Source organism: Pongo pygmaeus, chromosome 15 (assembly GCF_028885625.2).
Source record: "Pongo pygmaeus isolate AG05252 chromosome 15, NHGRI_mPonPyg2-v2.0_pri, whole genome shotgun sequence".
Lineage (NCBI taxonomy): Eukaryota > Metazoa > Chordata > Mammalia > Primates > Hominidae > Pongo > Pongo pygmaeus.
The window spans coordinates 99,631,963-99,658,837 of record NC_072388.2 but is presented as its reverse complement, the minus strand read 5'-3'; the positions used below and the strand labels follow the sequence as shown (position 1 = coordinate 99,658,837).

At 61.8% G+C, this 26,875-nt stretch overlaps 1 protein-coding gene across 11 annotated transcripts in view; it reads left to right on the top strand.

Moving 5' to 3' along the window:
- Positions 1-26,875, top strand: part of BEGAIN (brain enriched guanylate kinase associated) — a 49,807-nt gene that overhangs the window by 12,890 nt on the left and 10,042 nt on the right. For 3 of the 11 annotated variants that reach the window (XM_054449011.2, XM_054449014.2, XM_054449012.2), the window contains exons 2-3: positions 6,427-6,455; positions 23,812-23,901. The exons of 1 other annotated variant lie outside the window; for it this stretch is intronic. In XM_054449011.2, coding sequence (XP_054304986.2) covers positions 6,427-6,455; positions 23,812-23,901 — 119 coding nt within the window. Of the gene's footprint in view, positions 1-5,388; positions 5,469-6,426; positions 6,456-11,454; positions 11,625-23,811; positions 23,902-26,875 lie in introns of those variants that run through there. 7 more of the 11 variants (XM_054449019.2, XM_054449017.2, XM_054449016.2 and 4 more) reach the window with 4 other exon arrangements.

The window sequence follows — 26,875 nt, the reverse complement described above, 5'->3', positions numbered from 1 at the left end:
ACCAGCCTAGCCTGGTGGCACTGGGGCACAGCTGGGAAAAGGGAGGCCCTGTATGAAGTCACACAGAGCCTAGACAAGACCCAGGGCTCAGGTCACAGGTGGGACAGGGTCTCCTCTGCAGCCAAGGCCAGGTGCCCGGATTCCCCAGGGGAAAGATATTCTTGGCCCCATCTGGGGACAGCCCCAAGCCAGGGCCTGGGTTCAGATCCTCAACTTGCTGGGTAACCCTGGGCAAGCACTCTTCCCTCTCCCATTGATCAGATAAGGCCAGGAAAGCCCACGGCTCCTTTGGGACTGCAGCGGAGGCTCTGGGGAACCCCACCATGCGCCCAGCACCGGCGAGGCCCTTGGGGATGCCTGGGGTTCACGAGACCCAGGCGGCTCTCCGTCCTTGTCCTACCTGTGGGTCAGCCCGTGACACTGATGATCCCGCTCTCCTCCTTGAGACAGCCCCCGAAGGACCACCTCCACCCTTAATGCAGACTCTTCTCCCACCTCCCACCCACCCTTCCCCAGTCTCCTTGGCTGGTCCTGCTCACCTCCTGACCCCCAACAGTGGCAGAGTCCCTGGCTCCGTCCCAGCCCCTGTCCCCTTCCACCGCTGCTGCCCTGGCGGCCTCCCCAGTGCTGCGGCTGTGTCACCTCTGATCTGACCATTTCCAGGTTCACATCTCCTGGAGCCTCCCCTGAACTCCAAGCCCATTTCGCAGCCCTTGGTGTCTCCCCTGGGATGGCCAAGGGGCACCACCAGCCCTGAATTCCCCATGTTCCCCCGCCTGCCTCCAGCTGCTCGGGTCACAACGCATCTGTCACCTCAGGGGTTCTCTTCCTTCCATGTCTCTGCTTCTAGACTGCCTGGGAATCTGAGAATCCCTCCCACCTCCAGCCCAGGCCCCGTGGGCCTGGCTGGATGCCCTGGGGTCCTGCACTTGCCCCTCTCCACACAGCATTGTGAAGGAGACGCCTCCATTCATCCCTCCAGGGGCTCCCATCCACCTCATGGCAGAAGCCAAGGTCCTGATGAGGGCGCAGAGGCCCCGTACCCCAGCTGCTCCTTTCCACTGGTGACTAGGATGCTTCCCAAACTCACCAGGCACAGCCACAGGGCTGCTCCTCCAGCGACCTTCCAGGACTCACCCTCCCCTCCTCTGGCGGCCCCCTCGGGACTCACCCGCCCCTCCTCCGGAAGCCCCTCCCCCTGGACTCACCCGCCCCCTCCTCCGGAAGCCCCTCCCCCTGGACTCACCCGCCCCCTCCTCCGGAAGCCCCTCCCCCCAGACTCACCCGCCCCCTCCTCCGGTGGCCCCTCGGGATTCATCTGCTACTGGGCTCAGCTCACTTCATCCGGGCCTCTGTGTTCATCACTGCACCCCTTTCCTGCCCCACCCTGCCTCCATCCTTCTCTGTACACCTATCCCCGTCGGACATACGGGGTGGGAGGGGTGGTGTACTGATTCCTTTCTTGGGGTCTGTCTCCCTGCGTGACAATATCAGCACAGTGAGGGCAGAGAATTTCATCCAGTCTGACCGGTGCTGAATCCCCCAGAACAGGGATCTGCACACAGTCAATGTTTGCCAAACGAATGTCACAAGGCAGGTACCATGTAAAACATCTTAGAAAGCTGTCCGCCCCAAGTGATCAGTTAGAAGGCTGGCTCTCCAGAACAGCCACACCCCGTCCCCAGGACGGTCCCTTACACACAGCCGCCTTGTCGCTCCCAGTGAAGGATTTTCCATCTTTCCTTCCTAGATGAGTAACTGAGAGTCAGAGCGGTTGAGAGCCCTGCCTAAGGTCCCACAGCTGCGGAGGAGGCCCCATCCCCCCAGGGCTCACCTCCACCCTCCACACGTTAGGCTCATTTCCTCCCCTCAAGGAGGGGTAAGGGCAACAAGATTGGGGGAAACTGAGGAAGCTAGAGCCCAGCGTGGGTGTAAGGAGTCCTGGGGGGCCAAGCACTGGGGTTGGGGTTGGAGAGGCCAGCCCCATGCCCTGAGGGAAGGTGGGGCTGGCCTGAGTCAGAGGCAGAGCTGGGACAGGAACCCAGGCCTCTGTCCTTGGCATGGTCCTCATCACCTGGCAGGCCCCCTGCAGAGGTGGGCTCACTCTCCTCGTCATGGTGTCAGAAATCAGCCGGATTTAGGGGGCAGTGGGCAGCCGTGCAATGGGGCCAGATGGTCCGGCAGAGGATTTATGTGCTCCATTATGGGGGCCACAGCAGGACTGACCCACATCTGCAGAGGGGTTTCCCAGGGCAGAACTCTGCGAGGATACGATGCCTGGTACCAAGGGGCTCCGTGCCTTCCCGCGCAGGGGAAGGCTTGAAGAAGGGACGCGGATGGTGTTAGAATGACGAGGACACACTGCATTCGTTCAGGCCAACACCACCTGCTCACCGCAGGGCTTCCACGCCAGGCCCTGGACACAGGGAGATGCAGTGGCAGAATGGAGGAGCTTTACTGTTGGGGCGTCACCAATGCTTTAGATGGGTAGTCAGGGAAGGGAGGCCCCGGCCGTGCAGAGTCAGGGCAGAACATTCCAGATGCAAGGAACTAGTGCAAAGACCCTAAGACAGGGATGGGCCAGGTGAGCCTGGAGCCGGCAAGGCAGCCACTGTGGCCAGTGTGTGCCTGGCGAGGGGAGGCTGCTGGGCATGGGGGTCGGCTGGTTAGGCAGGGCCAGGTCAGTATTTACCAACCCCTCATGGAGGCCTGACAGGTGGCACAGAGTCACTCCCTCCACCTTGTCTGGGGAGGCCCTACTGTGTGCCAGTCTCTGTGCCCAGGTGCCACAGGGAAGATGGCAAGGGCCCTGGCCCCAAATCCCCAGGCTCCCGCCTATAAACTGCAAGTGCACAGCTGATGAGACCCACCCAGCAAAGCTGCTGTGACACTTCAATGGAACTGATTTCTGTGACCGGGTCCAAAGCCACCCTGGGGACAGAGCAGGGGAGGAAAGGGTGGACGGGCATGTTTCTGACCCAGGCGACCCTCCCGACGCTGGTAAGAAAAGGAAGTAGGAGGTGGGAGGGAGGCAGCTGGGAGCTCCACAGGGCTCAGCCCATGCAGGGATGGGCACATCATCAGGACCCAGATGGCCACAGGTGGGAGTGAGGAGAGAGCAGGGTCCAGTGGCCAACAGGCAGGGCTCCTGTGAGGGGTCAGGAGATAAAGGTGGCTGCTGGGCTGGACCACCAGAAAGAGGTAGGGACTTAAGGCAGACAGTGGGAAGAGGTGTGTTGGAGGAAGAGGCAGTGGGTGTGAGTGGGGCTGGACAGCGCCCAGAGGCGGGGAGGGACTGTGCCCTGAGGACTGTCCCCCAAGAGCACCCAGTGTGCACCCTGTGTTCCCAGCCTCCCTGAGGGAGATCCTGCCGCCTCACTTCACAGTGGGAACCCTGGAGCACCCCACAGACTCCTCATCCTCATGGCCCCCACCCACTGGCCCAAGACCCAGGCAGCGCCGCGGTTCTCCAGCCCATCAGGCAGGCCTCGGCTAACCTCAGGGGACTTGAGCAAGCCACTTCATGTGTTGCCCTCCGTTTCCTCACCCATAGCAAGGGCCTCACAAAAATCACTGAGTCCTGTGGTCAATGAATGGCTGAATCAAAACTTGCACCCAGGGTGCTGGTCCCATGCAGGAGCCTCATGGGAGACTGTCCCCGAGGGCACAGCACATCGGCCAGGGAAGCTTCCTTGCTATCTCCTCCCTAGCCACCCATAAAGATGCCTGGGTCACTCCTGCAAGGAGAGCGTCAGGCACAACCCGTCTTTTAGTCCCCCCACTCCTGCTAGGTGCTGTGCTGGTCCAGGGACACAGAGCTGGGACACAGAGTCCTGTCCCATCTGGTGTGGGGGTGAACTCAGTGACTCCACTGAGTTCCCACAGAGGGCCGCATGGAGGACACAGCCTCCAAGGGGGAGGGCAGTGGCTGCCCCGAAGGCAATGGGTCAGAGGAGGATTTGAGCTACAGTAGCATCAAAGCCAGGCTTCGGGATCTAGAATAGGCTTGAAGGGCAGAGGCTGCCTGTTCCCTGCCTGTCTCTTGCCCTGCCCAGCCCCCACCGCTCCACCAGGGCAGCTCAGCAACCTCCCCGGCCTTTCCCTCCAGTTCCCTTCTGGGGGTGGGGGGAATTCCCATCCAGGCCTTTTAGAAGGGCTGAAACATTCAATGTAAATAATTAATGCTAGATTTTTAAAATTAAATTTTAATACATTCTTATTAGTTTTAGACAAACTCCCTGGCAGGTCATTCGCCGTGAGTGATTGAGGTTGGCAACCAGAGACAGCCTTTGGGTGGGAAAGGCTCCTGAGCAGTGGGGTCCAGGCGCAGCTGGGCCCCTTCAGCTGCGGGATCTCCAGCAAGCCTCTTCTCTCTTGGAGCTTTGCTCCGGCATAGGCGGTCCGGGGCTTTCGTGGTAGAGCTGTGGTGAGGAGCCGTGGGAAGCGCTATGATGTGTAAGGGGCGGTGGACGTTATTGTTACGACTAGCGTGGCCATTCTGCTGAGGGTGGCCTCCCAGGACCGGAGGGGGCAGAGGGGGTTTTCCTCATTAGCCCCTGGAGAGCAGAGCTTGCTTCCTCTGCTGTCCCCTCTCTCTGCTGGAGAACTCAGCCCAGAGCTAGTGAATGAGTGGGTGTCTGTGGATGGAGAAACACTTGGATTTCTTGGGTTTGGTTTGATCCTGGTTCAGGTCTGACCCTCTGAGTGGACGGCTCCTCCCACGCTGCGCTGGTTTAGCGCAGGCCAAGCCTGCTGGGTGCTGGGGGTGTCCTGGTGAGAACACAGGGCTCCTGCCCGCGAGCTCACAGCCAGGAGGGGAAAGGGCCAGGAAAGACAGGCTCCAGTGCCGTGGGATCCAGGCATGCACTGGCCGTGTTTATTGAGCGCCTGCTGTATGCTGGGACCTAGCATGAGAAGCGCTGTCATGGGGACCCGGAAAGGTGGGCCTGGGGAAGAGAGCGGTGTGGGGGTCGCGCTGGCCGGCGGCAAAGTCTTCCCGGCAAACTCCTTGTCTTGCAGGAGGAGGGTTTATGGAGGGGTCCAGGCTGGTGGTCTTGGACAACTTTTAGAGCGTCTGGGGAGGGGAACCGCCATCCGGGCGCCTTAGGGATCCCTTCCCCTGAAATTCCTTCCCCCACCCCAGCCGCTCCGCAGCCCGCGGGTGCGGAAGGGCAGTGGAGCGCCTCGTCCAGCTGCCTCCCCCTTTCCCCCAGCTTTCAGGTGAGGAAACTGAGGCCGGGAGAGCGCCGGAAGGCCGGCCCGAGCACCCGGGAAGTTGGTGGCCGAGCCTGGCCGAGGCCCCGGGGCCGGGCCTTCTAGCTTGGCGCTGCGGCCGGGCTGCGCCCTAGCCCGGCGGGGCGGTGGGGGAGGCGGCGTGGGGCCCGGACCCGAGCGGAGCGCGCTCCCGGCGGACGCGGCGGCGGCGCCCGGTGCGAGGGGCCGGGATGGGCAGTCATCAGTCTTCCCAGGTCTGTCGCGTGGCCCCTGAGCTGGGACCCCCGTCCCCCTTGAGTGCCAGTCACGGCACAGAAAGCCGGGGAAAGCCCCGGGGAGCGGCCTCTCCCGGGTGATGGAGAGCCCGCCCGGCGCCCCCAGCTCCACGCAGGAAGTGCGATCCCGCCCGGGCCGCTTGCGGTCCCCGTCGCTCACCCGCGCCCACAAGGTTAACGGCGGCGGGTGGGTCCCCCTGCCCGGCGCGCGGAGGGGCTGCCCGGCTGAGCGGGGCTGGGCAGGGAGGGTCTCCAAGCCGCGCGCGGGTGGGTCTGCGCAAGCAGGCAGGGAGCCCCGCCGGCGAGCCGGGCGCTCACGGGTTAATCCCTGGGGCCCGGGAGGGGCAAGCCAGGCCCAGAACCCCAGAATCTGAGGGCAGTGGGTCCCTGATTGAGAAGTCGAGGCTCCAAATGCCATCGCCCTCGGATTGTGTGAGTGTCAGGTTTTGCAATCCTGCACGGCCCCGAATTCCCCAACATTCTCCGACTCGGAGGTTCTGCGATGCCAGGGCTCGGCTTCCTCCGGGAGGGAGCGCGGGGCAGGAAGGGTTAACGGGTGGGGTGGGGGGAGCAGCGGGGCCGCGGCCGCCGGAGAGTTAACGGGGACAGGCCGAGTCCCCCTTCTCCGGGCAAGGCCGAGATCGCCCCTGGCCGGGCCATCCCGGGCCGGCCCCTTCTTCGCCCCGGGGGGCGTAACTCGGTGCAGGAAGCGCGGCGGCCCGGGCAGGCTCACCTGTTACTCGGCCGCGGCCCGGCGCGCCCACTGAGTCACGGGGGCCGCGGCCGGGACTGGGGGCTGGGGACGCGCGGCGCCGGGCTTCCCACGGACGGGGCCCCGCGGGATTGCCCGGCCGTGCCCGTTGTGCCCGGCTCTGCCCGGCGCGGCCGCGGAGCGCACGCCTCCTGCCTGCTGACCCTCTCCTTTGGTTTCTCGCAGGCCTCTGCCGCAGACATGGAGAAACTCAGGTGAGTGGAGCGTCTCCCGTGCCGCGGCTCGCGGGGGCCGGGTCGGGGGTGAGGGCGCTGGGGAAGGCGGGGGAAGGGGGCTCCACCCGAGCGCACCCCCTGGGCCCGCGGGCGGCCTCGGCGGGGCTGCGGGCCAGGTGCGTGTGTGTGGTGCGTGTGTGCGCGCCGCGAGGCGCTGGGGAGCCCCGCGCGGGGGCTCCTCCGCCGGCCCGGGCCGCTGCGGCGGGAGCTGGGGCTAGCGCCACTGAGGGCCGGGCTGCCCTCTACCCGGGGCCGCCCGGTCCTGTGCGGTCCTCAGCGCCCCTCTGCTCCCTGCCCTGGACTCTCGCTGGTCTCCGGGGACCCTCCGGGTTCCGTTCGTGCCGTTCCGCACTGCCCCGGCGCTGGCTCGCCCCCCACCCCACCCCCCACCACACACCCCCCACCCCCACCCCCCGGGCTGCCAGTTGCCTGGCTCTGAGCTTTTAAGTGTCCGCCTCTGGGGGGCGGGGGTGGGGGATGGAGTCCTCGCGGCTGGACCAGGCAGCCGCGTCTTGGAGCCATTTTGGGGGAATCCCGCGACAGCTTCTGGGGAGTGTCCCCCGCGGCCTCCCTCCGGGTGCTAAACTTTAAGCCTTGGTAGACTTCACGGGGCCGCCTGCGCGGCAGGCCTGGGATCAGCCCGTTTGAATATTTTTCAGTTTCTCCACGACTTCCCCTGGCACCCTGACCCCTACTTTGGGAACACCCCTCCCGTATTTTCCTTCTGGAGCCTAAGCCGAGGCGTTGTGTGGGCGGCAGGCCCAGCTGTGGCTGCTGGGTTTCAGCATTGTCTCCCCTGGCCTATAGGGTCTCCGTCCTCGCCACTTCCTCCCGAGGCCAGAATTGGCATCCTGGGGAGGAGGCCGGGTAGAGGAGCACCGCTCCCCCAAGGAGCAGAGCCCCAGCAGAGCCCAGGCTGGGCCCAGGTCTAGGGCAGAGCGGCCCTGGGCCCTGCCAGCTGACCCTTAGTGCCGTGGGTGAGTGGCTTGGAAATACCCAGGTGGGAGCCTGGGAACAGGTGGGCTCACACAGAGATCCAGGGTGGACTCTTAGAGCAGGGCCATCTCCTGGGCCATGGAGCTGATGTGCAGCCCCCACTGTGGGTCCCACAGGGACAGGACCAACATGTCTTGTGCTGGGAGGAGGGGTCCAGTCTCCGAGGTGGTTCAATCTCAGACCCCAAATACCTGATGCCCGTCAGCCAGGCCCACCTTGTCGTGGCCAAGGTCCAGGTGGGGGCGGTGAGGCCCAAAGAGCGACAGCCCTGGCTGTGGTCACACAGATGACCTCAGGCCCAAACCCAGGCTCTGGCCCAGGCCAGGGCCCTTCCCTGGCACCCCACATCGGCTGTCATTTCACCACCTGGGTTGTACCGCCTGTGGGGGAGGAAACACTGCTTAACTCAGCTGAGACTTGAGGCAAAACTTAGCATTCATGGGGTGCCCTGAGGCCAGCCTGGGGGTTCCCCGCGGTGGTTCTCTTTCTCTTTCCCTCCTTTCCTGTGCCTGGCCAAGGCTCTCCGGCACCTACTCCTGTGTGCCAGGCACCGAGGACAGAGGCATGACCCCGCCCGGCTGGGTGCACAGGTAGGCAGGTGTGCCAGGTGGGCGGATCTGCTGCCTGAGCTGCTGATGGCGTCAGCGTTGCTGTCCCAGGCTGGCTGAGGCTTCCCTGGGCTAAGCCAGAAAGGCTGGAGGCAGCAGCCAGGGCCTGGGCTCCTGGGCTGCATCGGGCCATGTGGCCTTTCTGGAGTTGCCAGGGGTGGTGTCGGGCAAGGACTCCTAGAACTGGGGAGGGGTCCTGCCCTCCTCTCCCTCTCACCCAATTAGTGTTCTCAGAGTTGCCTGAAGGGCTTTTCCAGAATCTTCCCTTCTGGCCAGTGTCGGGGCTGCCCCAGTGGGTTTCCGTCCTGCATTTGGTGCCTGGGATTCAGAACCAAAAGCCCAGGGGAGTGGAAGGGAAGTTGGTCAGCATGGCTTCCTGCACGGAAGGGCACAGGGTTTGGGGTCCCACAGACCCCGTCACTGGCAAAGTCCTGGCCCTGCTTGGGCCTCAGTTTTCTCATCTGTAAAGTGGGTGTCCTAACCACAACCAGGTTGCAGGGATGTTGGGTGCCATGAGCCCCTGTGGTGGAAGCATCTCTCCTGGGACCTGGCCCAGAGCAGGCCCAGGTAGAGGGTCTCTGGGGAACGTCAGACCACACGGTGGTCATAGTGAAGGGGTCCTGGGGTGTCCAGAGGGATGACCCTATGGTCGGTCCTGCCTCCTGGCCCCTGGAGTGTGGGGTCTGCACATCACAGGCTGGGTCTGTGGGTCTGGATTGAGCTCTGAGAGTGCTGGTCCTGGCCCCCTCCTCTCCCAGACCCCACATGGCCTGGAGCCAGGACTGACTCATGGGACAGTCCTGTAAATATTTGCTGAAGAGCAAAAGGACCATGTCACCTGGTGGCACTGTGGCCCTCAATGGCTCCCTTTGGTGGGCAGGTGTACATTGAGGGGTCTCTCTTCCCTGCTCCCTCCCGCTGGCTGCCCCCCCATGCTGTCGCCCTGCTTCCGAGTTCCCCACAAACTGCCACCTTCATGCCCCTGCCTTTGCCCACACAGTCCCTGCTGTAGAGAATGCCCTTCCCCACCTTCTTGTCCACATGACAAACTGTGTCTTCCCTGTCGCCTTTTCCCTGGGGTTTTCATGACGCTCTTGCCCCTCCCTCCCAAGTGGACTCTGGTCCCCTCGGGGTACCAGCTCTGTGAAAAGACCCACGTTGGCCCTCCAGTGCCAGGGACAGAGGCCCACAACAGATCCTCCTAGGCCAGCGGACAGAGTACAGAAGGGGTTTGCCCAGAATGCTTTGGGGTCCCAGGTTGTGAACCCTGGCCTGGGGTATTGGGAAGAGCTTCCGGGAAGCAGGGACACTTGAGCGGAAGCATGAAGAATGAGTAGGAGTTTCCAAGGACAGACAGGCCACCCTCCAAGAGGTGCAAAGGCCTGGGGGCTACCTGGAGCAGATGTGTTTAAGGAAGACAGGTAAGGGGTGGGGAGTGGAGGTCAGTGGGGCTCCCACTGACATCTGGGGTGTCTTCTGTCCTCCCCAGGGCCCCAGATGGGCACCCCAGAGAACAGAGCCTGGGTCTGGCCCCTGGTGTTCTGACAGCCCCAGTGCCTGGCAGAGGCTGGTGCACAGTAGGGCTCGCACAGGCCCAGGGGGCGGGGGGCGGTGCACACAGTAGATATGCAGCCACACCATTTGATGGCCTGGCCACCTTGGCTCTTGTCCTTTGACCCTTGCTCAGCCACGCTCAGCTATCGTCTTTGACTGCTTGGAAAAACTATTCTTGTGACTCTCAAATATTTATAGATATTACCAAGTCCCGGCTGGCTCTCTGTGTGCTCAGAGCCGCTGTGCCTCTAATCCCTCAAATTAATCCCCTCCTCTCCCTCCAAACAGGGTCCCTCCTGCCTGCCTCCTGCAGCGTGCTGCTGGGCAGCCCCTTTTTCTATTTGAGCTTCGGTTCCCTCCTCTGTCAAACAGAGAAGTGGGTCAGTCGCCTCTCATGGCTCCTGGGGTGCCCAGAGCTACTCCTGTTTGGTGTCCACGTTTTCCCCCCAAAATAGAATTTTTCAAAGTCGTGAACTATGATAGGCCTGCAGAGACATTAAGAAATATCCGCACAGTTCAGCGGTTAAGTTTAGAACCACCACCTGGCAACCACCACCTGTGTCAAGGAGTTCAACATGGCCAGCCCCCGAGATCCCCTAAGACCCTTACCCCCACAGACAGCCCCATCCCGTTCCCGGCCAGCCCCCCCCCCCGAGATCCCCCGAGACCCTTCCCCACAGACAGCCCCATCCCGCTCCCGGCCAGCCCCTGAGATCCCCCGAGACCCTTCCCCACAGACAGCCCCATCCCGCTCCCGGCCAGCCCCCCGAGATCCCCCGAGACCCTTCCCCACAGACAGCCCCATCCTACTGCGAGCGGTCACCGGGACGCCGACACTGTGCTCAGTGGTTCCTTGCTGTCCTCGTGGTTCTGCCACCTGAGAGGGCATCCCCAGCAGAGATGGTTGTATGTTGCCTGCTTTGGGACCTCATACCTGGATTCCTTCAGCCTGTGTTTTGGGGGTGGCTTTTTTTCACCAAAACTATTCTGTTTGTGAGGGTCCCTTGTGGTGGTAGGTGGAGCTACCAGTTGCTATTGTCATGGTGGCGTCCCTGAGATCTGTTTGTTCCCTGGCAGACTGCCGGGCAGTGTGCAGCCTGGGCCACCTTAGGAAACTCCTGTGCGGGTGTCTGGGAATGTGGGCTGCGATTCTGGGTGTGCACCCAAAGGGTGCGCATAGGGTCAGCTCTGGAAGATCGGAACAGACTCTCGAAACCCCTTCTCCCCATCACTGTCCCTCCAGCGTTGTTGGGGTGGGCATAGCGCAGATTACACTGCCCAGGGTTTCCTCACCGGTGAAGGCCGTGCGCACTTTCTACCAAGGTGTCTGTGTTTTTCTCATTGATTTGCGGGAGCTCTTCACATTGTCAGTTACACATGCAGCAGACACACCTCCTGGCGGATGCTGCGTCTCGCTGTTCACACGGTCCTTCGATGAACAAAAGTTCTTAATCTTAATTTTGTTGAATGTCTCAGGTTTTTTCACTTTCTGATTAAAGCATTTGTGTCTTGTTTAAGGAACCCTCCTGAAGAATTGAGGCTATTGGCTTTTCATCCACTTGAACTTGGGTTTGCATGTGGTTAGAGGTCAAGGTTGAGCTCCTTTTTGGTTTTGGTTTTGCACAAGGACACCCAGGTGTTCGGGCCACACTCTCTCCTTCACTCCTATGACCGGTGCTTGTGGTCCTGTCCGTGTCGGACACTTGTCTGGGCTGAGACACTCTGCGGAAGTGCCAGGCTGATGTCCCAGGGATGGAGACAGATGGAGAGCAGGTGGCCTCGAAGGTCCCGGCCCTGTCCCGCCCTGCCCTCCACGCCTCCCCCCGAGGGGCACCCTCTCCCACCCAAGTCTCCCGCGTGGGCCCCGCGAGCCGGCCCTGCTGCTCTCATTGTTCACTGATCATGGATTCCACACGCATTCACTGAGCACCAGAGGCTGCTGTCGGCACCGAGGACGCCGCAGTGACTGCACAGGCGAATCTTCTAGTTGGTGGGAACAGAAAACTTTTTAAATTAAATAAATATCATGGTGACAAGTGCTGCGGGGACAAAAAGAAAGGAAGGCAGTGAGTGGGGGGCAGGGAGCAGGTGACCTGTACAGCGTGGCTCAGGGAAGGCCCTGAGAGGGTGCCACCGGGTCAAGGCACCAGGAGGTCCAGGCAGAGGGAGCAGCAGGTGTACCGGTGGCCTACAGGAAACAGCAAGGGCTGGTGGCCATGGAGGAGGGCAGAGGTGCTGCGTTCTGGATGTGTTGGAGGCTCGAGCGACAGGGTCTGCTGATGGGTGTGACATGGGGTGTGGGGGAAAAGGGGGTGTCAAAGGCAACTCCAGGGAACTGGGCACGAGCAACTGAAAGGAAGGACTTTCTTCCCCTGAGGTGGGGACAGCTGTGGGGGAGGAGCGGGTTTGGGGGCACACAGGCTTGAGGTGTCCCCTTTTATTTAGCAAACCCCTGCTGCACACCTGGTTTGGTCAGGCCCCTGTCCTAGACAGCATCCAGGTTGGGTTCTCTGGGCATGCAGTAGCTGCTCATTGAGGGTGGGGAACTGATTGCATTGTGGTCTGGGCCCCGACAACTCAGGAAGAGATGTCCTGGGGGTGGGGCTGGCCACCTGGCGGCACCCACCTTCAGGATGGCTGTTGAATTTCCTTGTCCCTTTCCCCCAGGCCCCCTGCTCTCCATCTCTTGTCTCCTCCAACCCATCCACTACCCCAGCAGGCCACACCCCTCCCTGAGTGTGATCCTTCAAGGCTCTGTACCCCACTTCTAAACTTGATCCTACTAGAGGAAGTCTCATGGACTAATTCTCACTAAGGTGTGAATGACTGCCTCACTTTGATTTCTCCCTTTGCAGCTAGGGGCTCAGGGGTTGAGGAACCAAGACACTGAGAGCTGGGGTATGAGTCTGGGAGTCACTCCTATTCTGGAGCAGCTCTGATAGTATCAACTTGGGGGGTTGGGGTTACAGGTGGGGCCAGGGTGCCTTTGTCCCCACAGCCCAGTTGAGTTCCCACTCCTCTGCAAGGCCTCCCTGATGGGGTATGTGGTTAAGAAGGTAGGCGCACCTAGGTTTCAATCCCAAGTCTGTCATCACTTACTGGCTGTGTGGCCTTCGGCAAATTTTTTTTTTTTTTTTTTTTTGACAGTCTTGCTCTGTCCGCCAGGCTGGAGTGCAGTCCAGGGCTCAAGCAATCCTCCCACCTCAGCCTCCCAAATAGCCTGGGCTACAGACAGTCATGTGCCACCACACCGGACTAATTTTCTATTTTTGGTAGAGACGAGGTGTCACCATGTCGCCCAGGCTGGTCTCGAACTCCTGGGCTCAAGTGATCCTCCTGCCTCGGCCTCCCAAAGTGCTGGGATTACAGACATGAGCCACCACACCTGGCCTTGGGCAGATTTCGGAAGCTTTCTGACTCTCAGTGCCACATCTGTAAATGGGGGTAGTAATAGCACCTACCTGAGAAGGGGGCTCAGGGGATTCAGTGCACGCTGGGGTCATGCACTTGGCTTGTGGGCCGGGCCTTGCTGTTGTGGCCTGCCCTTCTCGACGGGCTCTGCCCTGCTTGGGCCTTGCTGCCCATCCCTTGGGCGGTGACATCATTCCCGTGAAGGAGAGGGCCCGGCAGCGAGGGGCCCTCTGAGGGTCTCTGAGCTGGGGGCGGGGCCAGCTCTTCTGCACCCTAGGCTGTCTGCACTTTTCCCCGGGGGCCGTCGATGGTTGGGGCAGCGGCTGGGTGTTTCAAAGGAGGCGATGCCACGTGCCTGTTTCTCAGGGCTCCATGTCAGGCCCGCATGGGGCTCCCCCTCCCCACCCCCAACTACCACAGGCAGAAAATCCTTCTGAGGGCTGGAGGCCTCTGGGCCTGAGCTCTGCCCTGGGGACTGCCTGTCTCTTAAAGGTCCCCCCTGTGTCTGCAAAGCAACCTGAGAGAGGCCTCATGTTCCATCCCCTGATGGACCCACCGAGGCTCTGGGGCTAGTGTCAAGGGCAGCCGAGGTGTCTGACCTGAGCAGCAGCAGGACAGGGTTGCAGGACATGAGGGGGAAGCAGGAGACGGGGCAGGGGATGCTTATCAGGTGAATGCAGCAGGGCCTGGGACCAGGTCTTCTGGGCTTCTCAGCCCTACTTCCTCTGCCCCTCGTGGCCACTAGCACGGGTGATGGTCGGGGGTCTGCCAGGAAGTGGCCAGTGCCATGTCTCTGTGTCCTGGGGGTCTGGCCGGACCGGGGAAGCGGCCACTGCTGGGTTTGTGTGTCCTGGGGGTCTGGCGGGAGTGTAAGGGGCCAGTGGTGCCATTGGGAATGGCCGTCCCAGGGAGGGGAGGCTGCTGCCCTGGCCACACACCACCCCAGGCTGCTGAGGTTGGACACCCCACAGGCCCCAGCCATGTGTCTGGGGGATCCCCGGTGAGGGCCAGAGGAGGCACATGGCTGGGCTTCCCTGGGCAGGGCTTTGCCTAGCAAGAGAGAAGGAAAAGAGAGGCAGGGGCAGGTGGTGCTGCTGGGGACACAGGAGGACCCAAGACACAGAGCTGGGCCCGAATCACCCTTCATCTGGAGCAGCTCTGAGGGTGTCAGCTCAGAGTGCGGTGGGGCCGCCAGGATGATCCCTGGATCTCAGGAGCATCTGGGGGCTGGCTGGGGCTTCTGCCCCCATTCTTCCTTGAGGAAACTGAGGCTCTGAGAGCTTGAGTGCCAAGCTCAGTGGCCCCAGTGGCCTGTGGCAGAGCAGAGACTGCTGAGGTTGGGGCCTGCTCAGCCACCCACCCTCTGCTGCCCACACCATTCGGCAGGGTAAATAGTCCACATGACCCTCTCAGCCCCCTGGGGCTGGTGCAGGGATTGGGGGATCCTAGACGCTGCCAAAGGGAGGCTTAGGGAGCCCTGGGCCTGGCTTCAGGAGGGAGGGCAGATGCCACCAGTGACCCCAGCTCTCTCCTCGGCCCCGGCACCTCCCTCCAAACCTTGCTGCTGCTGACAACCCTCCCCGTAGCTGCAGGCTTTTCTTGGAGACTGGGTCTTGCCTCTTGAGTGAGTGTCTGTGTGCACACCTATGCAGAGGTGAAGGTGGAGTAGGACCAGCCAGGGACCAAGAGCATCCCAGAGAGACCCAGGGCGTGGAGGGGCCCAGGTCCTGCAGTCCAGAATTACTGATAAGTGTCCGCCGCTCTGATCAGCTCTGTGATCCCTGGAATTCCAGAAAACAGGCCTCCTGCTGATCCAATTAATAAGTTTGCCCATGTCTGTTTGCAGTGGTGAGCAGGCTGGTGGGGTGGTCAAATTAGCAAAGCCAGCATGGGTTCCTTGGTGGCCAGTAATGAAGCCAGTAATCGAAGTGCTAAATCGCGACCTCTTCTCTCCTGGGCACCAGGGCAGGTGACAGGCGCTGAAAGGTTAATTTGGGAGTCCCACGAGGAGCTCGTTCCTGGCTATGGGGCCAGCCCATGGCCATCTGTCTGCCAGTCCTGCCCCTGCACACTGACTGCGTGTGGAAGGGTGAGGCAGGGGTTCCAGGGCCAAGGTGCGCACAGCCCCACCCTCTTGCCAACCCCATCTTCTCCAGAGGGAGAGAGGAGGGAGTAGTGATCAGTGGTGACAGGCTGGTGCTGGGAAAGAGGAGCCCAGGCAGGGGTGCCAAGGAGCCTCCTGGGCCCACCGTGCAGCTCCCCTTGGCTCTTGGAGACAGCCCCACTGAGGCTCCCTGCTCTAGCACTGCTCTCCCACCAGAGGGACGGCCCCAAGCCCAAGCCAACTTCCCGAGCTCCTTGGTTTGAGCATCTCTGGAGCCCTCAGGAAGAGGATCAGATATTTCAGCACATGCTCAGGGCCTTCTGCCAGCTGACCCCAGGCCCACCCCTTGTCTGCACCCCCCACCAACCCCCAGGCCCCAGGCTCCGGCCACACCAATCTCCAGGACGCACCCTGGCCCCACCGGCATGCTCCCAGCTGTATGTCCTGCCCACAATGGCCCACCTCCCCACAGATGGGTCTGACATTGGTTTCAAGGAGGTCTCGGGCTGACAGCAGATGAGACTGCCACGCGGCTGTGCGGCAGTCACTTGAAAGGAATGGGCCTGGTGTGGTGGGTGGTCCTAGAAGGCGAGGCTGCTGGTATACCCTGGAAGGATGGGGAGAGGAAGAGAGGAGTCAAGGATGCATCAAGGCACAGGAGAGGACTTGTCTTGCTGCAGGGTGTGGGGGGAGGCTGTGGATTTGTGGGGGCGATGGGAGCTCAGCTGCGCCCTGCAGCTCTGTGCTGCCCATGAGACAAAGGTGAGGCGGTGGAGTTGGGGAGCAGCCAATGTGGGGGCCTCAGCAGAGAGATGGTATTTGCTGGCTGGGGTTGCCACTGGTGAGTGCACACAGGGAAGGAGATGCCGGAGGCCAGATCCCTGGGACGCGCTGGTGGCAGGAGGCCAGGAGATGAGGAGCACCCCACAGAGGAGCCTGAGAAGGGGCAGCCGGACAGCCCAGTGAGGGTGGGAGGTGCAGGAGCAGGGAGAGGCGGCATGTCCCTGGCTGCTGAGGGCTCAGGTCAGGTGAAGGCTGAGACAGGACCAGTTCGGTGACATGGAGGGGACAAGATCCTGGTGGGCATTGGTCCCGTCCCGGCAGGCTAGGAGTAAGGAGGCAGAGGCAGCAAGGTCAGACACTTCCATTGATCAGGGAACAGGGACTGTACCTGGAGGGTGAAGAGAGGGTTGTTCTCAATATGGGAAGAGCAACCACGAGTTTGCCGGGAAGTGAGGGAGAAACGGATGGTTCAGCAGCGAGGGAGACTAGCTGGAGCCCCACCTGCAGCTGGGGGAGGCCGGTGGCCACGGTCCAGCCCAGCTGAGGGCTGCGTGGCTGGTCTGTAAGTAACGGCGGGCAGCACTGGGTGTCGGGGCAGATGCTGGTAGGTGGGGCACGTGGAGGTGACATCTGGGAAAGTACCCTTTGGATGGTTTCACTTCTCAGCAGAAAGGGAAGAAAAGGAAGAGAGGTCATCAGCCTGAGTGGGGATGGGGAGGAGGTGTTGGGAGTTGGGAGGCAGGAGGGGAAGGCGTGAAGTCACTTTCCAGGAAAGTCGAGGGGAATGGCACAGGCACGCCTAGGATCCCTGAGTCAGTCTGTGGATGAACAGAGAGCGAGGCCATCCACCCGCCGCTGTCTCCTGCCATCCATGTGGGTGCAGGAGCCCAGTGGATGGAGAGATTGTACCCTTAGTACAATGAGGAGAGTGATGGGGAGGAGGCCATAATGCCGTCATTGGCTGCCAAGTGAGGGCAAGGCCAGTGAGGGGCTGTGAGAATCCCCGGTGGCAGTGATAAGAGTGAGGGGCATCCTCGGGCCTGAGCTGGAAAGACAGTGGGTGTCAGAAGTGGGACTGCATGGGGTCCCCATGGGTAGAGCACAGCGGGCATCACAGAGGGTCTGGGAGCTGGGCCTGTCTCCCCTCCCACCTCTAGCAGGGCAGCCCCCGCCATGATGGTCATCTCTCAGCAAGCATGGCTTGTGTGCGTCTGCCCACTAGGCTCAGAGCCAGGGTCTCACATTCCCTGCCGTGATCCCTCCTTCCAGTCCTGGGCTCCGGAGGCCAATGCGCTCCCTGACCATCTCCTCTCTGTAGGTTCTGTGGCTGGAAGAGGCCAGCAGAGCCCGCGCTGGGACTGGGGGCCTGGGTTTGGCCTGCCCTGACTCGGGTGTGGTGCTTTCAGCCATGCAGCTACCCAGGGCCTGGGCTCTTCCTCTAAAATCCAGGTTGCATGGAGATCAGTGGGGACCGCAGTGGACTGTGACCTGCAGAGAGGGGACATGGAGGGATGCCCAGGGACATAGCCTGCTGCCCCGGGCGGCTCTGCCCCACCCACCCTCCTCAGACACCCAGCTGTCCCCTCACTAGGGGACAGAGTCCCCAGGCCTTCGCCCTGCAGGCCTTTCCTGAAATCGCAGCTGGGAGCTCAGAGCTGGCTGCACTCTCCTCAGGCACCTCCAGTCCTGCAGCAGGCACTGGGTCCCTGACAGGGAGGAGACAGACCCTGTGCCCTGATGAGGAGGAGACAGCCCTCGTGCCCTTGCACTGTAGGGCTGGGGTGAGGATGGAGAAGAGGGCTCCTGACCCAGGGGGGAAGTCAGGGAGCCCTTCCTGGAGGGGGTGAACAGAGTGAACCAAAGTTCAGGGAAGGGCATGCTCTGAGCAAGGGGGCAGCCTGTGCCAAGGTCCAGGAGTGGCTGCAGCCGCCCCATCTCCCTGCCTGGGTTGGCCTGCTTTGCCCTGGCCCTGGGCACGCGCTGGGTCTGCCCACCCTCCGAGGGCTCCCCAGGACATGGTGTACCAGCTCCCAGCACGTGGTTCTGCAGAGAGAGGGGGGCAGCGGGGCAGGGCTGCGGCTGCCTGATAAGATGAGGTGAGATGAAACATTTCCTGCTGCATCCTGACTCCAGTCTCCAGGCAGGAGGGAGCAGTGGCGCAGCCAGCCAGGTCATCCCGGAGTCGAGGATCCAAAGGGAGAGGTGTGGCCAGTGAAGGAGGGAGCAGGGGAGGGCGGGGAAGCAAGACAGGAGGCCTTGAGCCCAAGTCCACACCGGCGGTCAGGGTGGCCCCAGTTGAGCTGGTGATGACCGAAGCTCACTCCTCTCAAGGCCACCCCTCCTGGCTGAGGGACCTAGCTCAGCACCGTGACAGTCCCCTCCCTTACTGCAGACACATAGGCCTACACACCACGTACACACACACGCACATGCATGCACGTGTCTTTCCCCCAGGGGCAGTTGCACAACAGCCAGCGGCCATGGTGATGACATTCAGAGTCCTCTCTGTGCAGGAGTACCGGTATCACTGCAGGGGTCAGCCACGGGATTGCCCAGGCCTAGGCGGGCACGGCTAAGCCCAGAGCAGTGCCAGCAGTGACGGGCTGTCCTGTTGGACTCCGGGGCCACCGTGGTCGACCCTCTAGCCACACAGGGAGGCAGAGAGCAGCTCGTCATAGTTGTCTCGCTGTGCGGGAGACGTGCACCAGGATGGCTAAAGCGCTACAATTTACATTAAAATCTGGCATCTCAATGTGAGGCTGGCCTGGAATGGAACCCCAGCTGGGCTGTGTGACCTCGGATAGGCTCTGTTCCTTGAGTGCTGTGAACCTCAGTTTCCTCATCTGGAAAATGGGGTGGGGTACACACCTCCCTTTTGGGGGTCTGAGGACTAAATGAATGGGTGCACATGGTGGACAGGGGCTGGAGTGCCCCCCACCTTCTGTTGGGAGTGGTCTGCTGTCGGCTTCCAGGCCACACAAAGGACAGAGTCAGCACAGCAGGAGCAAGTTGGAGGGGACAGAGAGGCTCTTCTGAGCCATGAGGAACGAGGGTGGCTGCGGGGGCAGGGACCACAGGCCACCGGCACAGGACACGCTCCGCCAGGCGAGGGTATTCTGCCCACCCAGCCCGGGTTCCCACAGGGCTTGTTGCTGCTCCTTTGTTGGAAGGCTTGGGGCACAAGGCCTTCTGCAGGGAGACCCCAGATGGCCCTGGTGGGGGACAGAAGCAGCTCTGCGAGGACTCGGCCCTGGGCCCGTCCAAGGCATCCCAAGGGTTCGATGGGGGCTTCCTCCAGGGGCCAACTGGAGGTTCTGCTGGGAAAGACCAGACGAGGTCGGAGCAGCTTTGGGGACAAAGACCTTCTCCCAGGGCTGATATCAACTCACTGGAGGCTGAGAGGGTGAGTGCGTGACCCCCGTGCTCAGCCTGGTCCTGCTCTAGGCACTGAGGGGTGCAAAGGCAGGCTCTCAGGGGCATGTGCACAGCCCGAAGGCCAGAGTGCCTGGCAGGAAGGTGGGGGGTGCCAGGAATGGTGAGGCTGGGGCTGTGGTGGGTCCCTGGGGACAGGAATTTGGGGTGAGGAACTGGCCTTTTAGTCTTGGTACAGAGAGGAGTTGGGGGAGCTCTGAACCACAGCAGAACATAGTCTGGCTGGGTCTAGAAATGAGCCATCTGGGGGGAACTACAGTTTGGGGGGCCAGGGTGGGAATACGAGACCTGGCACTGCAACACTCAAGGACAGGGCTGGTGGGGAGTGGGCTGGTGGGGAGTGAGGGGCAGCAATTGACCTCGTCCAGGGCAGGGTGGGGTGAGCTGGGGTTTCAGGCCCCCTCAGGTGCTACGTGGAGAGGAGTTAACCTGGAGCAGGAGGGAGGAGTGAGATCCTGGCAGAGGGGACACGGGGACAAAGTCACAGAGATGAGAGCCTGGCTGCCTACAGCCTGGAAGGGAGGAGGAGCAATTTAGTGTTGCGGGAGCATGACACTGTGGGGCCAGGCTGAGAACCACAACCGAAGAGGGAAGACAGAGGCTATGCCCAGGGCGTGGCGGGATCCCACAACACGCCAGGGGCACAGGGCGGGAGCGGCTCTCGGGCCCTCGGCTGACCGTGCAACAGTGACAGCCGCAGCCCGGCCCCACCCCATTGTCATGACGTCAAGTGGGAGGATGGGAGCCAGGCCTCCCCCGCAGCCTCCGGGAACCTGCTCGGCGCCCTCTGAGCTCCGGGCTCCCGTGTCCTCAGCACACCACGGAGCTAGAAAGGGTTTCCTCCTGACACCAGGGGCCCTGGAGCTCATGTGACCGTCCTCCCCCAGCCCGGCAGGGCCCCACGGGCTTCAGGGGAGCAGGAAGGGCATGGGCCCGGTGGCCTCACGTGATGGAGGAAGGACAGCAGGATGACAGAGGCAGGGCCCTGGGGCTCCAGCCCTGACCCTAAGTGGATGCTTACCTGCTCCACTGAAGTCACCTTGTCTGAACTCCATCAGCTGCACCAAGACTTGCAGGGCAGTGGGGAGCCAGGGAGCATCCCACCTGTTTGGAAGCGCCCTCTGGCTGTCTTGTGGAGTGGCCTTGCTGGAGGCAGGGCCAGCAGAGAGCCCAGCAGAGAAGGGAAGCAGTATCCCAGCAGGAGGGTTGTCCAGCACAGGCAGTCCAAGGTGAGGGGAGGCACCTGGAGAGGAAGAGAGGGACCTTCAGCAGGGGGAGCCAAGAAAGGCTTCCTGGAAGAGGTGGCATCTGAGCAAAGCCTCACAAGAGAGGAGAGGACCTGGGGACACACAGAAGGGAGACGAGGACATGTCCAGGGGAGAGGACAGCATGGATAAAGGTCTGGATGGGTGTGGGGGCAGCCACATTTGGGGGAAATCTGAAGGCCTGTAGGGGACAGTTGTCCCTCTTAGCAGGGGTGAGAAGAGGCATCAGGCCTGGCTGGCTTGAGGCAAAATATCCTGTCATTTTTCCTGAGGGCCAGGAGTGTGGTGTTGGGGTGTGGCCAGACCTGGCTGTCACCATCTTCCTCCCCTCTTTCTGCCCTGGAATGGGTTGGGGGCAGTCACAGGGTCCCACAGGTGGCCACAGGCTTTTCTGCATCTGTAGGATGGCGGCAATTGTGGCATCCCTCTCAGGGCTGAGAGGCGGAGGGAGGGGCATCTCACCAGTGAGAACGAGACACAGGTGCACCTTGTGGTCCGTGCCTGGTGCATCCTGAGCATCCCGTTCTCCTTCCCCACCCATCAAGGACCTGCAGCTGGTTGTGCAGCCCCTTCAAGCCCTCCCCTGGGGGAGGAAGACAGGCATCTGTTGACAGTGCCACCCCCAGGGTCCAAGTCCTGAGAGGAGGTGTGCCCTGGAGGCGCAGACCGAACCTGCCCAGTCTCCTGTAGGGCTCCAGGCCTCCTGGGGTCATCTCATCCTGAGACACACAGGGCCCAGGTGGCAGCTGCTCCCCACGTGACTACACCCATGTCCACAAAGGTTGCCAAGGAGCACCAAGGCAAGGTCTCTTGGCAGGTCAGCCTCGGTGGCCCAGGCCAACCCACAGTCCATCTGTCTGCCCAGCAGTCACCAGGTCCTTCTGCTGGTAGGAGCAGGAACGTGGTTCCGTGCACCCAGCTGGAAGTGACACTGAGACAGGTCGTCCCTAGGGACCGCGTGATCTACTGGCTCCCGCTGGGGCCATCGCTGGCTCTGCTGACAGCCGGGCCAGGAAACCAGTGGGAGGCGGCTCATTCCCCCTTCCGCAGTCCCACAGGTCATGGCTCCCCTGCTCTCAAAACACTTTGGCAGGCCTCTCAGCAGGGCAGCCCTCCTGTGCCAGGCTCTCAGCCACCTGCCCCCGCCCACCTTTCCTTCGAAGGGGACCCCAAGGAAGGGGAGGGCAGCAGCCCCGGCAGAGCCCAACAGCCCTGGTTCTTGCCTGGTCCTCACCGAGGCTTACTTTGTGATCTTGGGCCTGTTGCTTAACTTCTCTGGGTCCCAGTTTTCTCATCTCTAGGATGGGATGCCCCCCACGCCACAGGCTGAGAATGAGAATTTCCATCCAAGTGTTCTTACCTGGCTCAGAACCAGAGCGGGTCACCAGTGATGCTTAGTAAATGTCCTGTGAGAGACCAGAGTCGGAGCCTGGGTCAAGTTACAACCATGCCCGCCATTCACTGCGCCTGCAGGCAAGCCCCACGCCTTCCCTGGGCCTCAGTTTCCCCTGGGTCCTAGCCTTTCTACTCTGAGCGCCTTCATTCTTCAGTAATCCCACCTACCATAAGGCCCCTGCAGATGGGGCCTGTTGGGGTGGGGTCTCCTTGGCAAGGGCTGGGAGGAGGACGCTCATGGGAATCACTGGCCTTGGTCGGGCCATGGATGGCGGGCAGTTGTTTCTGGCAGCCTCGAGCGAACGCACTCATCCCATCCGTTTTCTGTTCGCTCAGCAGCACTGGGGTCATTTGCTGAGGGTGGACCTGGGACCGGAATTCCAAAGTCCAGTCCAGCCAGAGGCCAAGCCCACCGCCCCGACACACTTCCCCTTCCCCACCATGCGCTGGGGCATCAGACCCCCACCCACTTCTGCAGAGCGGCTCAGGAATCCGGTGATCAATGTGCGGCTCATGGCCAGTGCCAAGAGCTTTTCCTGACCTCTGCTGCCCCCTCAGCCTGACCCATGGGTGCTAATGGTGACTTTTGGGGTGGGGTTACCAAAATTTGATCTTTAGCAATTTTTTTCTCAGATTTTTCATCCTCACTGTAGAAAATATGACAAATTCAGAAAAGTATAAAAGAAAAATGTTAAATTATCCAGCATTTCACCACCCAGGTATAACTACATTAACATTTCTTTGCTTGCATTTTTGTCCGTGGCTGTCCGTATGCAGTTATTTTTTCAATGGGATTATACAGCTCTTTTTCTGAGCGCGCCCATTTGCCTGAATCTTGAAGCACTCTTTGAAAGCCTGATTTCTGGGGCAGCATCAGAGCCTTATTGATGGAACCAGCCCCTCTAGGCAGAGGTTGGATCTCCCGCTTTGGCGCAGGGTGAGCAGGGCTGCCCAGGCGTCTCTGTGAGCCCTGCAGCTGATCCCCAGAGAGAACCCAGGAGGGGGACAACCAAGCGGGCGCTGGTCTGGGCGCTGTGTCCTCCAGCAGGCCAGCACCCTAGCAGGGCCGGGGCAGGCCCATGTCCTTCCTCACACCCATCCGTCCAGCCCACACAGGCCACAGGCAGGGGCAGGGAAGCAGGGGCGCCAGGGCAGGGTGAAGTGGACCCCGGATCCCTAACATCTGCCAGGTCCCACAGCCTACAGAACACTCCATACATCAGCCATCAGGGCCTCCTCCTGACCCGCCAGGAACCCAGCCCTGCAACAGGCAGGCACCCAACAGATGCAGAGCTAGTAGGGAGGGGGAGCTTGCACCCATCACTTCCCTCTGAGACTGAGACAATGGACCAGACCCCACCTGTGTCCTGTCCTGTGAGGCAGGGCTGGGGGTAGACCTGCCGCTCTGCAGGGAACAACTGACTTCAGGGGCTGCTGCTGCGCCCCCCCTGCCCAGTGATGGGACAGGATGCTCAAAAGAGGCACCGAGCGAGTGACCAGTGACCCTGCCATGGTGGGACTCGGTGCCACCACTGAGCTGGGCCCCTTCAGAGTGACGAGTGAGGGCTGGCAGGTGCAAGGCTGGGCCCCCTTCTCTGGTACCCACATCCCCAACCCCTGCTACTTTGCAGATGACAAGTTTTCCTGGCAGGGGGTGGGGACCAACTCCCCATCTCTCTCGGTCTCAGCCAAGGGGCTGTGGCTGTGCCCCAGTGGTGAGCCATGCATGGCCCCTAGCCCTGCCCACCCCGACCTGTTCTGAGCAGCTCTGTCCTCTTTGCCCACAGGCTGCGCAGCCCCTGGGTGCCCTTGTGCCTCGGGCAGCCCCGAGTACTGCAGGGCCGGCTGGCCAGGTCCTCGCCCTCGATCTGGGACAGGTAACATACCTGTTGTCTCCCTTGGCTCCCTGGTGTCTCTGCGTCTGTCCCCAGACATCTGTCTCCTGTCTGTGTCCAACTCCCCGAGACAGATGCAGAGGCCCAGAAGGTGAAGGTGAAGGCATGGGCCGGCAGCACAGCCTCACAGCCCTCAGCCCAGCAGCCCAGCCAAGGGCTCCTTCCTTGGGCTTGGACCCCCTGCAAGTGGTCAGAAGGGGCTCTCGGTGGAAGGCAGAAGGGAGATCCCTCAAGGCCCCACCATGTGCCAGGGGAGCTGGGCACTCACCCCAGTCCAGGGAATTCCCACAGGCAAGGAGGGAGCCAAGAAGCACATGCGCACGCGCACACACACACGCACGCGCACTGCCGGTTAGCCCCAGATCCTGGTGTAACTCACCAGGCAGCAAGCCCAGCAGGGCCCCCCAGGCCCCCAGACCTGGAAGGGTGGCCCCAGCCTGGCGGGCGTGGCCCTGGCTGCTCTGGGCACCACACCCCTCCCTGTGTGTCTGCTAAGGAGCTGTTTCCAGACGCTGGGGACTCCCTGACCCATCTCAGCCCTTGCCAGGACACCTTTTCACCCAGGGCAGGGGGCAGAGGCCTCTGAGCCACAGGCCTCCAGCAGTTTCCCCCAGATTCCCAGTGGCCTGGTGGCCCCACCCCACACAGTGCCACCTCTGACATTGTCCACTGTGTGGAGGGTGCTACTATGTAGAATGTGGACCAGCAACAGCCCTGCCCCCGTGTCTGGGTGCACCATCCCATTCTGCAGACGTGGAGACTGAGGCTGCTGTGGCAGGGCTCGGGTTATTGCCTGGTGTGGGGGACACTGGACAGGGAAGGAGGTACTATCTGGGTGACTGCAGACCCTAGGTACACAGCCTGGACTGGGCAGAGGGGACACGTTCAGAGGCGTGAGAAGCTGAACCCCCAGGACTTAGTGACAGGGCTGTGAGGTGTAAAGAGGGGTCACCATGCCCACCCCCGGGTGGGGAACGTGGAGGGCAGTGAGGGTGTGGTGGATGTGGCTGCACTGGACGGGTTGGGTGTGGAGATGCCTGAGGGCCATAGATGGGTGGCTGGATGTGGTGAGGGTATGGAGCCTGACAGACACCCCGCTGGAGTCAGACGGAAACCTGGGAGGGGTCCTTGTGCAGCTGGCTTGGAGGGGATTTGGTCTGAGCATGCAGGGCACGGGTGCAGGTGCAAACCGGGGCCCCAGGGAACAGCCCAGGCGAGGTCGGGAGGGGCCTGTGATGTGACCGCCGGACCAGCAGAGGTGGGGAAAGACGTGGCAGGAACCCTGGGGCGGCCAAGTGCGGGGCATCAGCTATGCCTGGGGACGGGGTGCGTGTCCATGGCCCAGTGCCTGCAGCAAGCGGACACTGAGGCAGAGAGGGGTGCGAGAGTCAGGGGCTGGGGGCACTGCTAGCCCAAAGATTGGTTGGGTGTAGCAGGTGGTTGGGTGTGAGGGACTTGGGGAGGGGGAGCAGTATTTAAGGGCTGGTGGAACAGGGAGGTGACTGCTGTATCTGGAAGGCCATCCAAAGGCCAGGGGTAAACTGAGGCTCTGTGAAACTGCCTGACTTGTGAGATGTCTGCCCCGAGCCCACCCCACAGCCCCTTCGTCCTCCCCTCCTATACCTGCCCCGTGGAGAATCCCTGCCTAGCTCATTGTCTGCCTCCCCTCTGGACCGCAGGCTCCCGGGGCAGGGGCAGGGTTTGTCTTACTCCCGGCTGTGAGGTCTCAGACAGGTTGCTGGCTCTGAGAGGTGAGGGTAGGGACCTCAGGGTGACCAGGAGGGGCAGGGCTGGGTGAGGGGGCACAGTGAGCTGGGGGTGCAGATCTCAGAATAGCAAGGACCTAAGGCTGGTCAGTGAGGCCTGGGGTGAGGCTGGAGAAGGGGTGAGGACTCGGGGCTGAGGTGGCCACGTGGGTAGATGGACGACGCCCTCACCTCTTCCCGAGGGCTGTGGGTACACCAGGAGCCCCTACAGGGAACAGTCGACTTCAGGGGCTGCTGCGCAGCCCATTGTGCCTGCCCTAGGAGCCCACGATGGCATAGGAGTCCCCGGGAAGCTCACCACCTCCCTGGGGAGGACAGGTCTGTGCTGGGAAGCAGCCTGGGACCTGTAGCTATGGAGTGCTAGAAGTGGGGTGGCCACGGAAGGCTGCCTGGAGGAGGTGGAAGGAGGCCTGAGCACTGTCCCGGAGAGCGCTCCCGGAGGCAGACCCACGTGGGCAGCTGTGGCACTTTGCCTCAGGGCTTCCCTCTTTGCTTGTTACTCTACATCCTCTTGTGGGGACTGACTCTTGGGAATACCCGCCCTGCCCTTCTCTGAGGTTCTCAAAAACGTAAGCGACGCTTTATTTTTATTTGTTTTTAAAAATATAGCCCTGGGCAGGAATCCAAGAGTGCTTCCTGGAGGCTTGCTGGGTGTGTGCCCGCGGTGCCACATGCAGTTTACTCACAGGGCCCAGACAGAAGATGCCTCTGCTCGGGGCTGGGGGACAGTGGTGGCCCCAGGGGAACTGGGAGCCTGCTGCCTGCCCTCTACTCCCCTCACTTGGGTTTGGGTCGGGAATATCACAAGAACGCGGGCTCTTGCCCAAGGTCCCACAGCACATCTGGGCAGAGTCAGGGTTCCAGGCCCTCTCCCACACCTCAAGTTTCCTGCATGACACCTGGGACTTCTGCCTGTCCCGCCCCTATCTCACAGCAACACAATCCAAAAGATGGTCCCAGATAGCCCCTGGGCTGTGCACCCATTGCAAGGAAAGAACTGCTGGCTGCGACCCTGATCTGATCCAGCCAACAGGAAGGTAGCCCCTGCCTTGGGGAGCTCCGAGCCATCCCTGTTGGAGGCCCCCACACTATCCTCTTGCCTTTGCACAGCTTTAGTTCAGGTGAATTGTTGGCAGGCGGCTCAGAAGAGTGGGTCGTGGTGGGTCTCTGTTTCCTGAGCATGTGGGGCT